Below are 14,264 nucleotides of genomic sequence, written 5' to 3'. Positions count from 1 at the left end.
CCACAACAAGATCACAGTTTTTCATGCATATGTCTGTGTTTTGCACAGTTTGTCTAAAATAACAGTTAAAATCGAACAAATTGTATACAGGCAACATCTAAGTCCACTTGTTACACTTCTTTCCTCTATTCTCAGCTTCTTTGTTTTAATACTACTCGCTTTTTGGGTCAATCTGCTTTACAGGTAGCAATTCCTCACCGGAAAGAAAGATAAAAACTGAATTAACATAAATTTTTAAATTGTTAATTATTTTATGAAAATAAAAAAAGGACTTGTTGTTGATGAGGAAGTTTCTATTGTCAAAATATATTGACAATATTCTTATGATCCTATTGGTGCGGAGATCACTCAAGATCGTATCATGATTCTTGAGGAAACAAATATAGAATAGGTGTACTCAGATTTGTATCCTGGTCACAGCACCAACTGTTACTCTATGAATCAATACCAATCACCAAATATACGGATTCACTAATTTTACAAACATTTTTTCTTTCAGTTATTTTTTACCCATGAAAAGTTCTCAGAATTTATTTAAAATTTATTTTCGTTTTTCTTTCTGTTTGTAAATTGTATACACGAGGGATAGAAAGTGCTTAAAATATCAATGGATATTTTAAAGTAAAATGAGAGTAGAAAGTGGATCTTCGGTTATCTTTTGGCAGCATCATAAGTCTTGCTTGTTTTATTTTGTCCTCACATTCTAGGATGTTTCTGACAAAGAAGGAAGAATTTCTGTTTTCTAGGTCAGAATCTATTCTATCTAATGCTTATCGTTGGCAAGCTTTTGAAGTAGTATTTTTAGTTCCTTCCATCAAAAGCCTTTATGCTTTATCTAGGCATGTCTAATAAAATGTGACAAACAGTTAAAATAGGAGCAATTATGTACAGACAGAATCTAAATCCACTTCTAGCACTATGTCAGCACCACCTCTTTTCCTCTATTTTCAGGCTCTTAATGATACAACTAGGATCGATCTGCTTTACAGCTGACCAACTCTTATCAAAAGAAAAGTTAAAATTACTCTATGAATCTTAATGTAAAAATGGAACTTGACTATGAAGACACAGAATGCTACCAATGGCAAAATATTCTTGTGGTCCTATGTGCCATAGAAATTACTTAAGGTTATATCATGAATCTCAAGGCACGAAATGTAGACTGCATATGCCGATGAGATCAATTAAAGTTTTATCCTGGTTACAGCACCAAATATTACTCTATAAATCAAATAGAACATAGTTTTTGGTTAGAAAGAAAATTACCGATGATAAAATATATAGATTCACTATTCTTGTAGTTTTATGTGCTATATAAGTCCCTCATAACCATATCATGAAACTTGAGACGCTAAATGTAAACCGATTGTGCTGTGGAGATCACTCGGTTTTAACCTGGTCTCAGCATCAAATATTACTCTATAGATAAAATGAGACATTGCTGTTGGTAAGAAGAAAAATGCTACCAAAATATATGAAGCAAAATATATATTCCTACAAAAAACTTTTTGTTGTTTTGAACCCATAAAAAACAAGCACAAATCTAAAATAAAATTTAGATTAAAATAATTTATTTCAAATTAATTTTGTATTTCTTTTCTTAAACCACACCCCAGAATATCTTTACACGTTGATTGGAAAATAACTCTATACTATTAAGTGAGAGTTATTTATTACTGAAATATAAGTTTTAATGATAAATAGTTATGTTTCACACATTCAGTTGCAGTCAATCTTGAGGCACCAAATTTGCCATGGATATCACTTACAGTTTTATCCTGGTCACAGACAAAATATAGCTGTTGGTAAGAAGAAAAGAATTATCATTGTCAAAATATATGGATTCACTATTCTTGTAGACATATGTTCTGTGTCAGTCACGATCGTATATAAACAAAATGTGTCATGGAATCACTCTGAGTTTTATCCTGGTCACAGCACCGAATGTTTTTTTACTTTGGAGACACCACTTATCAAGACCCGAAGGCCATTGGAGGAGAAATGTTAATGAATGTAAGGTGGTAGTTTGGTTATCGTTAATGATGTAAATTGGGTAGAATTTGATTATTTATGGGGACGGCTCAGCAAGACCTTGTTTACATTGGATTTGAAGGCTACCATGTTGTATTCAACAGGGAGGCAGGCCAGCAAAACAGTGTCCCAAAGGTGGGCAGTTCTGGAAAAAAAGTTTTGTTCATGGAATCTGTGTTTATATTTATTGAGGGAAGTCATATATAGTGGTTGTAGCTAGTCAAGTGTTTTTGTGAAAATTTTGCAAGAGGCACCATAGATTGGAGTTCAGTGGAGCACTTGCCATGAAAATGACGATAGAGTAGAGACAGGCTGGCAACATCTCTTCTGTGGGAAAGTGGTTGCAAGGACATCATCTACTAGGTTTTGAAGCCAGTTTTGAACTCTATCAAGTCAAGATAAAGTGTGCTGAGTAGCTCCTGCACAGATGCAGCAACAGTACTCCATTTTAAAACGTACCTGGATCTTATACAGATAGAGACTTGCATCGGCAGTGAAATACCTACTGGAGCGGTAAAGTGATCAACCATTTTTTTAATGATCTTGGCAAGAGATTTGATGTATGTGTTCTATTCCAGATCAGGAGTGAAGGTCAGTCCCTGAAGGTTGACAAGACATGAGGCCTCCCCAAGACGAGAGCCATTCATTTCAATTGGGGCATGATGGGGGTCAGAGTGATTATGATGAAAGGAGAGAAACTTGGTGACTATGAATAAAATAGGTCATTGCTGTTGGTAAGTAGAAAATGGCAAAACGTATGTGCTCAATATTTTTATAAAACATTTTCCCATTATTTTAAACCATAAACCACTAAAATAAAATCTTTTGGGCTAAAATAATTTATTTCAAATTGTTTTTCTTTCTTAAGATCCCTCCAAAAGTTTGTACAAGGTAATTGGAAAGTAACTCTCTGTTATTAAGTGGATGTAATTTATGACTGAAATATAAGTCGTAATAATAAATAGTTACGTTTCATACATTCTGTCATAGTCGACCTTTTCATAGCTGGTGTAATGAAATAAGCAAAGACACAACAACATTGCAAAGTTCGTTGTTTTATTATTTTATTCATGTATCTTTACTTCATCTAGTTAACTTTCATCAGTTCTCATTTTTTTTCTTCTACTAACTTCCCTCCCCCAAACAAAACTACACAACACAAAGCACAAAATTTTCCAGCTCTCTACTTCTTTTTCTTTTTTATTTTTACCAGAGATTTTTTTTTGTTTTAGGTTTTGAGTATTTCCTTAATCCAATTCTTTTTATCGATTACTAGCAGACCGCCCGGCGTTGCCCAGTCACAAAATATGCATAAATATTATATTTTAATTCATACAGAAACTGAGAAATATGCATGCGAGTATTATGTTTTTTCTAAACAGTTCACTTCTTGTAAGTAAAAAAAAAAAATACTCGAGATGAAATCGAAGCCAAAACCTAAAGCCAAGCACATTAATTTGGCACGATCTTTAAAAAGTGTTTTCAAGCCTACTTATTCTTACCATAAACAAGCTGTCATGTTTCATGACCATGTATGCGCAGTCGTAGAACAATTGACAAACAGATAAAAATCCAATGACTCCTAAGTACCAATTTTTACCCCTTAGCAACCCTTTTTATCGGATAAAAACTGATTGAAAAGTTTTCCACATGTCTGAATACCCGATATACCAAATTTCAAGTCTGTAGATCAACAATTCATGAAGTTGAGAAGTGTCCTCACACAGTCTTACTTTTATAGATATATAGACTTGATATAAATAAATCAACATTTGATTTAATTACATACACCCTGTCCTCTTGTTCCGAGTTTGTGCAGAAGAAAATAGAAGTGTTATTGCATTTTCCATTTAAAACTTCGTCAATCACACTGCTTTTTTTAACCCCCCTCCTTTCTCTCTTCCTCTCTTTCTGGTGTTACCAGATAAGGCCGTCTGAAGATATTGACTTCATGACCTAAAATGCACCAAACATTATGTTTTTTCCTTTACCTTTTCAAAATTCAATTATATTCTGTAACATCAAAAACCAACTTTCCTCTACAAAACAACCAAACCAAACACCATGAATAAATATTTGAAAATATAAAGAACTTAAAGACAAAACTTAAAAAAAAAATAACTAGATTCAGCATTAATTAACCCAAAAAGGGTTGACATGCCGTAAAAGAAAACAATAAAACTAAATTCTATAAAGAAATATTTGAACTTGAAGCATAAAAACTTCTTTCAAAAATTATTGGATTCAGCATTAAATGTAACAGAGCATGTACGTGTGTATGACGTCACGGTAAGGAAAAAGTGAAAAAAAGAACAGGTGCACAGGTCGACCAGGGCATTCAAAAGGATAGGGGTCAAAGAGAAAGCACAATCACGTTTTATTCGGGGGAAAGTACTCAGAAATAAATATTGTTGTTACAAAGGAAAAAAGTGAGTTGAGTTATTATTTGTCTTCTGTTCCTTGTGATGTACTCTGGTACAACGTGTTGGGTCCTGATTATCTTCATATCAAATGCGTGTACTATGGTCATATGAATAACCTAAAAGTGTTAATATGCCGTAAAATCAAAACAAAAAAAAATGTCTTTCTTCTCTAAATAAATAAATAAATGAATAAATAATGTGCAAACTTTTATAATTGATTCAGTATAGCGTCTTAAGGAGAAATGCTTCCCAACACCCTGGAAAACCTCATCAGTGTATCCCGTATTTAAGAATTCAGATGATCAGTCATCTTCCTCTCAGTACAGGCCAATCAGTGCATTATGAATAGGGCTGTGACAACAGAATAGTCTTTTCATTGTTTGGACTCTCGAGTGTGTATCCGTTAATATCTTATATATTTTTGTATAGACGGATGTGGTTCTCAGCTGATTAGCTGTGTCTAACTGTGTCGGATATATACCAGAGAGTCAAAACAATGAAAAGAATATTCTGTTGTCACAACTCTAGTAATGAGTAAGCTGCTGGAATCTGTGTTAAATCGAGAAGTATTCAATCAACTCAGCAGAAATAACCTTCTTAGTGACATGCAATATTGTTTAGGTTTTGCTAGATTTACAGAAGATGTGCTAACTGTTATATCTGATAGGATTAGTGAATCTCTTAATGGAGACTTTCTTTCTAGGGCAATTGCTCTTGACATATCAAAGGCCTTTGATAGGATATGCCATAAAGGTCTACTTCACAAGATCTCCAGCTACGGTATAGCTGGAAATGTCTTCTCAATTATTAAATCATTTCTCTTTGATAGGTTTATGAGAGTAGTGGTTGATGGGCAGAAATCAGAAGCTCACGGTATTAATGCTGAGATCCCTCAGGGGTCCATCCTGGGCCAAACTCTCTTCTTGACTTACATCAGTTATCTCCCAAATCACATTCTAAGATCATTTGTAGACATTTATACTGATGACACTACTATCTATGGCAACACTTCAAAGACTGTAAACGACCAAGTTATCCCTGATTCTCTCTCATCTGATCTTTAGCACGTAGTTCAATGGGAAAGAGGTGGCTGATTAATTTTAATGCATCTAAAATCAAGCTTCTATCTTTCCATCATCAACGCTGTGACCCTCCTCTGGCATCAATTGAAATGAATGGCTCTCATCTTGGGAAGGCTCCATGTATTAACAAGCTTCTGGGTCTGAAATGGGACACGCACATCAAATCTGTACCCAAGGTTGCTGGAAAAATGGTGGGATCATTCTACCGCCCCAATAGATATCTCATTGCCGATACAATTCTCTATCTGTCTAAGAGCCAAGTCTGTCCTAGGATGGAGTACTGTTGCTACATCTGGACAGGAGCTGCTTGAAGCACCTTAATCTGCCTTGACAGAGTTCAAAATAGACTTTGTAGCCTAGTAGGGGATGCCCTTTTCTCTCCCCTGTAACCTCTTTACCACAGAAGAGACGTTGCGAGTCTGTCTCTTCTCTATCGTTATTTTCATGGCAAGTGCTCGTCTGAGATTCAATCTATGGTCCTCCCCTTGCCTGACATTCACAAAAAACACTCATCTGGTTGAAACCATTATCAATAATTTCCCCCATTCTTTATCTGTGTCTAAACCTAAACATAGATTCCATCAACAAAGCTTCTTTCTTAGAACTGCACGCCTGTGGAACTCTCTTCCCTTTCCTTGCTTTCCAGCTGACTACAATATGGTGGCAGTCAAGTCCAATGTAAACAAGTTCTTGATGAGCTGTCTCCTTAAGTAATCTAATTTACAAAATTTCCACTACTAATGATTACTACGATATTGTCCCATTGACAACCCATACACGCATTAACCCTTATCCTCAAGTGGTCGCTGGGCCTTGATAAGTGGTGAATCCCTTGTAAAAAAAGGCAGAAAAAAAGGAAAAAATAAAAGTCAGCATCAGTCGATGTTTTGGCCTAGTTTTAGAAGTCTTGTTTAAACTACTAGTAAGAGTAAAGAAAATTAATTTTTACCCCCCCCCCTCCATTTCCTTCTTCATGTAATAATTTGGTGACTCGAAGTGAATAAATATTAGTTTGTTTCGTTTTTTGTTTTTTTTAATTATAACCAGTAAATCAAAACATCTAAGTTTCATGAGTGTATCATTGGTAATTTCTGTAATAATAGCTGGACAGCATCTGCCAAGTTCCTGCCGGTGCTTGTGAAAAAAGCATCCTCCCGTTCTGGACCCATATTGAGGTGATTATTGAGGCTGAAGACGGCTACATTAAATAAATGCCAGCTCTATTACATAATCACGTTACTTGAATTGATTTTTTCAAATAAAGGTTTTAAAATAAAGCTGCAGTCTTGTTTTCTTTAGGGCGACACTTCATTTTTATCGTTCCCCCCTGTATAATTAAGATTTTTTCATAGCATGAAGTTTAGGCATTTTCTGAACCCTTTTTAGCAAAAAAAAAAAAAAAAAGTGTGCTTGATGACTCATCTGTCTGCTATTAAAAGTGTCAACTCCATTTTGGGAACATATGGTCGTTCGTTTTATTCTGGGTAAAAAAAAAAATATATATCTGAAAATGAAAAGTAATCTCAAAAAAAAAAAAAAAAAAAGAAAAAGTTGCCGGAAGAGATTAGGGTTAAAATTATGAAAACTGAGTCGGAAAAAAAATCAGAAATAAAATGTTTGCTTACCTTTAATTCAAATTCAAATGTAAATATGAAAAATAAAAACATAAAAAAGTATATTAGGATTATTATTTGAAATTCGATTAAAAAAAAGCAACAACATTATTATTTGAAATTTAATTTAAAAAAAAAACATCATTATTTAAATTCAATTTTCAAAAAAAACATTATTATTTGAAATTCAATTTTCAAAAAAAAACATTATTATTTGAAATTCAATTTTTAAAGAAAAATATTATTATTTGAAATTCAATTTTCAAAAAAAACATTATTATTTGAAATTCAATTTTCAAAAAAAACATTATTATTTGAAATTCAATTTTCAAAGGAAAACATTATTATTTGAAATTCAATTTAAAAAAAAACATTATTATTTGAAATTTAATTTAAAAAAAAACATTATTATTTGAAATTTAATTTAAAAAAAAACATCATTATTTGAAATTCAATTTTCAAAAAAAAAACATTATTATTTGAAATTCAATTTTCAAAAAAAACATTATTATTTGAAATTCAATTTTCAAAGAAAAACATTATTATTTGAAATCCCCCCCCCCCCAAAAACAATATTAAAAACTTTCAATTTGCAGTCTGAAATCTTAAAAAGACAGCAAAATAAAAAAACAAAACAAAAAGCAAATGAAACAATATATATATATATATATATATATATATATATATATATATATATATATATATATATGGAGGGGGAGGGTCAACATCAAATCAGCCTACACTAATTGTTGCGTTTCTGTACTAGGTATACATCATTCAGGGCAGGCTGCCTCGAAAATAACTAAAATTATCTAAAAAAAAATCTAATGTATAAAAGTCTATATGTCTGTCTGTCTGTCTATCTGTCTGTCTCCATATTTTCAAACTGTATCTCCTCCGAAACTAAAATTCGCAGAGCGGTACTAGGGGCCTCAAATGATTGGATTTTTTATGGACCGTTCTTTTATGGGTCTTTAACCTGTTAAAATAATTGTTAAGAGTCAAAAAGGGGTCAAAGTTGAAAAAAATCGTTATACATTTTGTAGATTCATCATTTTTAATTTTAATTTTTAATCAGTTTCTATGCGTGTCACATTGGTATAATAAGAATGTCACCACCTTCGAATGCTATAATTTCGGTTTCAGTTCTAGTTGATGGCACCCAAATATTTATTTTTACTTTTGAAATCACAACTGTATAATAATATATACGAAATCTGGACAAATTAAAATATCATATTGAAGCAGATTTTATGCTCGGGCAAAGGCGGGCAAAGTCCCCCTCCCCCGCTAGTTTCAGATAAAATGTCTGTTGATCTTACAGCTTTGTAGATATGTATTATCATGGAAATGCTGATTATTTTTTGTTTATATAAGTTTATTTATTATTTATTAAGTTTTACCTTGTATTAAGCACTTTTGAAAAAAATATTGGTTTTAAGTACTTGCTATTAATATATTTAAGCCTAATTGATCACACACACACACACACACACACACACACACACACACACACACACACACACACACACACACACACACACACATATATATAATTAAAATTACAAAAATATAAATATGTTGTTTTATATATACTGGATGGGTAAGTTATTTGAGAACACTTATATTTGTATAATTCAAATTAAAAATATAGTAGTTAATGTTTTTGCTTTCAGAAAATCCCTTGGCAGGTACTACTATAACTTATGAACTGAAAAGACACACTGTAAAAGTGTCTATAGCAAACATACCCGGTGAACCAAGTGCAAGTGAAATACAAACGATTGCACTGAAAGGGACGGCTAGAATCCTGAAAAGATCTCTTGGTTGGACTCACTAAAATAGGGGTAAATGTCAGACATCTGGTTGGATGTCCCATCCCCTAGAAGAAAAAGTTTAAGAAAAATGAAAAAAAATAAAAAATAAAAGTGAAACGCAATAATTTAGAAATGACAAGATTTCTAAAAATCGCCAGTGATTGTTTTCGGTATTGTTAGCAGTGAAGGGCACATTATGACTCCTCATTTTTTCCCCCACAGGGTCTTAGAGTCAATGTCAAGACTCTTCAAACCATTGTTAACTCTTCGATAGACAACATAGCTAATGGAAGAGCCTATGTGTTTCAACAAGTTTCGGCATCATGCCATAAAACTCCCAAAACCCAGAATTGGATGGCCAAAAAATTTTATGATTATCTCACACCAAACTTATGGCCTCCTAACTCACCAAACCTTTGGATTATTATGTGTAGGGTGTCGTTGAAAAGGAAACCAACTCCTTTCTAATGGAAGCAATAGCCCGAGCAATGAAGAACATAAATAAAGACCACCTGATCAAAACTTGCAGTCGTTTTAGAACTGAAATTGAGTTGGTGATAGAAGCTAAAGGACAATCTATACAGAATAAGGCGTCGATTACTATTATATTTGTTTTGTTACAAGAAAATTCCAACGAATTAACAGTTTCCTTTTCAGTTTTTCTGAAAGTGTTTAAAGTGTCCCCAAATACCTTACGCATCCTCTTCCCCCCTCTCTCATATATATACATATATTATTTTAAAAATATAATTATACACTGACACGTGTTTCGTCCTCTACGACTCATCAGAGTGGCTGAATCTAGCGAGATTCGAAATCGGGACCCCACGGTAATAAGCCTAAACCACTTACCGTTCATCCATCTCGCACGACTGTTTAAATATATCGCGATTTACTTAGATGTTTTTGTTTATGCGATACGCTTTGAATGAATTCAATTATTTACAAAAGTGCATTTTTACCTAAATGTGAGTTGGGAATAATTTAATTGGTTAAAGGGAAAAATGTTCCTAACTCGCATTTAGGTAAAAAGGCACTTTAATGATTGAATTCATTCAAAACGTATCGCAAAAACAAAAACAAACAACACACACACACACACACACATATATATATATATATATATATATATATATATATATATATATATATATATAAATATATATATATATATATATATTTTGTGTACAGAAAGTTGTTAGTTGAGACAGGTCATTGGTACCGTCGGTTTCAAGCCCGATAATAAGGCCCGTTTAAGGTATCCTTATCGAGCTCTCTTCAGCCAATATTCAATTATATATATATATATATATAAATATATATATATATATATATAAATATATATATATATATATATAAATATATATATATATATATATATATATATATATATATATATATATATATATATATATATATATAAATATATATATATATAAATATATATATATATAAATATATATATATATAAATATATATATATATATAAATATATATATATATAAATATATATATATATATAAATATATATATATATAAATATATATATAAATATATATATATATAAATATATATATATATAAATATATATATATATATAAATATATATATATATAAATATATATATATATATATAAATATATATATATATAAATATATATATATATAAATATATATATATATATAAATATATATATATATATAAATATATATATATATAAATATATATATATATATATATATATATATATATATATATATATATATATATATATATATATATATATAGATATATATATAGAGAGAGAGAGAGAGAGAGAGAGAGAGAGAGAGAGAGAGAGAGAGAGTTTGGTAAAACTGGTAATTAGTAAAAACCTGAAGAGAGTGCTCAATACTATTGCAGAGCAAATATGTGTTTTATTTTTTTTATTACCGTTTTATCTGTTTGGTTACATATGCTTCGGATGTTGGACCGTGTTTACAATCCAACAGCCTCGTATGAGGCTGATGTTGGATCGTAAATACGGTCCAACATCCAAAAAGGGCATACGAGGCTGTTGGATTGTAAACATAGTCTAACATCTGAAACATATGTAACAAAACAGATAAAACGGTAATAAAAAAAAATGAAACACACACACACACATATATATGTGTGTGTGTGTGTGCATGTATATATATGTATGTATATATATATATATATATATATATATATTTAGTGTTTCCTTTTCAAAGTGTTTTTAACATGTTTTATTAACTATATGCTTATATATATATATACACATATATATATATATACATATATATATATACATATATATATATATATATACATACATATATATATACATACATATGTATATATACATACATATATATACATACATATATATACATATATATATATATACACACACACACACATATATATACACACACATATAAGGATTAAAAATTATATCATGTATACAAATATAATTTTTTGATTACTTTCCGTCCTCTGATGACAAGAATAGCAAGAATAGCATTCTTTGAAACTCCGTGGAATAAGGACTTTGTAAATTGTTTTTTGGATATATATAACGATTGCTGTAAAATAAGCAAATATCAATATTTATTGTGTGACCATTTAAGAATACCAGGTGCGATATGTAAAAATATCTTTGGAGTTCTGGCCGCAGATTACACGACCCATCGGTCAGATTTATAACAACCAATCAAACAAATCTAGATGGGGAAAAAATCCAGTGTAGATTCCACTCTTCAGCAGAACAAATGGAAAATCCGGTTTGGAACCGGAGACATGATAACCGACAATAATGGACAATTGTTTTTTTTTTTTTTTTAAATAATTTTTTCTTTTCATTTTTTTTTTTTTTCAAAAATAAAATAAATACTTCTGAAAAAAAAAAAAAACTGACAAGAATCAAAATCACACCCCTTCACTATGGAGGTTCCCAAATAACGGAAAACTGCCTACTCTAATAGTTTCTTTCATCAAAAACGCTTACCTATGGAATTCCCTTCCTGCTCGCTGTTTCCCTGACTGTACTTACTCGAAAGAATTTAAATGGAAAGTGAACAAGCATCCCGCTGGGCAACTCATTTAGAATGCATCTTTTAAGTCTGGCACCTACTTCGCAGTGACAATATGCATTTGGGGAGAAAGGAAGAGATTGAAGTAAAAAATAAGAAGCGGTCTCTGTTCCGAAACCGTACGGAGAGATTACCTCGTTGTTTTTTAGTAGTTGAAGAAGAAATAAGAGAGCTCCATGGTTCTGTAAGCGCACGAATCATCCTTGTACTCCTTTGCTAAGAATTAAATAATTTCCGAAGTGGAGATAGTAGTCCGTGAATTGGATCCCCTCTAAGGCGGCATCGGGCACATCTTATAAACGAACGAAACTGAAAGATGCAACTCACAATTAGCGTGTTTTATTTTTTTTTTTTAATTTTTCCTTTTCTTTTCTTTTCTTTAGATGAAAGTGATGCGGGTGGGACTGAAGGAAGGTTATACTGTACGTCCCCCTCCCTTCCTTACGACTTGAAGGACACCCACCCTCGTTTAGTAGAGAGTACCATCAGTGTTTGTTCTACTGGGTGGGGGTGCATAGGGTATCGCTTACTTGCTAAACTTACAACTATAGATATGACTGACGCGGATGAGGTTAGAATTCACTTACCACAAATAATGTGTAGGAAGGTCAACAAGTGGTGAAAAATGTAGTGTATATATATACATATATATATGTGTGTGTGTGTGTGTGGGTGCGTCTATGTGTATATGTGTGTGTGTGTCCATGTATATGTGTGTAAGGGTGTGTGGTTATGTAGGTGAGTGTATATCTGTGTGTGTGTAAGTGCATATATATCTGTGTGTATGTATGTGAGTGTGTGAATTTATGTGTGAGTGGATATGTGTGCGTGTGTGTGTGAGTATATATATATGTGTTTGTGTACATGTCTGTATATATATATATATATATATATATATATATATATATATATATATATATATATATGTATATATATATATGTATATTTGTATGTATAAATATAACAAATAAATGACAAAAGCCTATATTCCCAATTTTATGATGTTGACCATCTTACAATTTATTTCTTTAAGTACGTTGACATGCACAATTCTTAACAGCACCTGTTTGTGATTTTTTTTTTTTTTTATCTTTTGTCATTTATTTGTTATATGCTCTGTAATTACATTGAGCTTCATAAATTAAAGGATTGGTATAAATAAAAGGTTAAATATAATTGTAAAAATATTTCCACATTAATCTATACCAATAAGTTCATATTCCTGTCTCTTTGTTTATTTGTTCACAATTTGATTAATATATACAAAAGTTTCCTTACTTTACTCTTTCATTTATTTATATATATATATATATATATATATATATATATATATATATATATATAATATGAAAGAAGAAATTAAAAAAAAAATTAACATTTTAGAGTGGGGGATCACTTTTCTACATAAATTTAACGTAAAATGAGCACCCACTTTTTTGGGCACAAAGCGTTTAATGAGATATGTCATCTCCAGCATTTTTTTCAAGTTTGGCGATCGAGGGTGGTAGCAAAACATGAAAAATACAATTTGTTTTGTTTTTTGTTGTTTTTTTGTGGTGGTGGTGGTGGTGGGGGGAATTACATTTGAAACATAAAATAACAATAAATTTAATTAATTTTTATGAGACCATTCTGTAGTTTCACCTAACAATTTTATAAACAAAAGTTACCTAAAATATGACAAATTCATTTTTTTTTAGAGGGGCAGAATTACATTAGAAACATCAAATGACGAAAAATTTAATTTAATTGTTTTTGGAATTAACTTTTAGTAATCTCCATTTTTTGTTTTTAGGGTTCTGCCTACTTGGCTATTTTTTTTTTTTTTTTTTTTGCGATCGAACGGGCATTTGCTGCTATTTTTATTGAAACAAAAGTTATAATGATTTATTTTTAATTATTTTTTTTTTGGGGGGGGGAGTTTTCTTTCCAGTGCTCAATATCCGGAGAATAATTTCTTCTCTTTGTATCCCTTTTGCCGAAATATCTGGCCGAGAGAGTATCACTTACTTCTTTTTTTGGGCGATTACATTTACATGCTTTAATCCATTCTTTTATTTTTGGAATTATTGTGAGGGTATCCACATTGCCCATGGTGAAAATGATTAGTGTAGCAGGTGTGTTCCAAACGGAACTTCATGTCAACCCAGGCAACGCCGGGTACCCATGCTAGTATATATATATATATATATATATATATAT

The 14,264-nt window shown here is 31.3% G+C and overlaps 1 protein-coding gene across 4 annotated transcripts in view; it reads right to left on the bottom strand.

Annotated features, from left to right (window-relative positions):
* The window catches only part of LOC145247430 (rap guanine nucleotide exchange factor 4-like), a 1,873,173-nt gene that overhangs the window by 408,564 nt on the left and 1,450,345 nt on the right, over positions 1 to 14,264 (bottom strand). Inside the window, exon 1 of one of the 4 annotated variants that reach the window (XM_080109191.1) lies at positions 12,197 to 12,528. The exons of the other annotated variants lie outside the window; for them this stretch is intronic. Within the exon in view, the coding sequence (XP_079965317.1) occupies positions 12,197 to 12,263 (67 nt within the window). The 5' untranslated portion in view covers positions 12,264 to 12,528. Of the gene's footprint in view, positions 1 to 12,196; positions 12,529 to 14,264 lie in introns of those variants that run through there. 4 annotated transcript variants of the gene reach the window in all.

Source organism: Euprymna scolopes, chromosome 25 (assembly GCF_053919585.1).
Source record: "Euprymna scolopes isolate OS-2025 chromosome 25, ASM5391958v1, whole genome shotgun sequence".
NCBI lineage: Eukaryota > Metazoa > Mollusca > Cephalopoda > Sepiida > Sepiolidae > Euprymna > Euprymna scolopes.
This window is presented reverse-complemented; position numbering and strand designations above follow the sequence as displayed.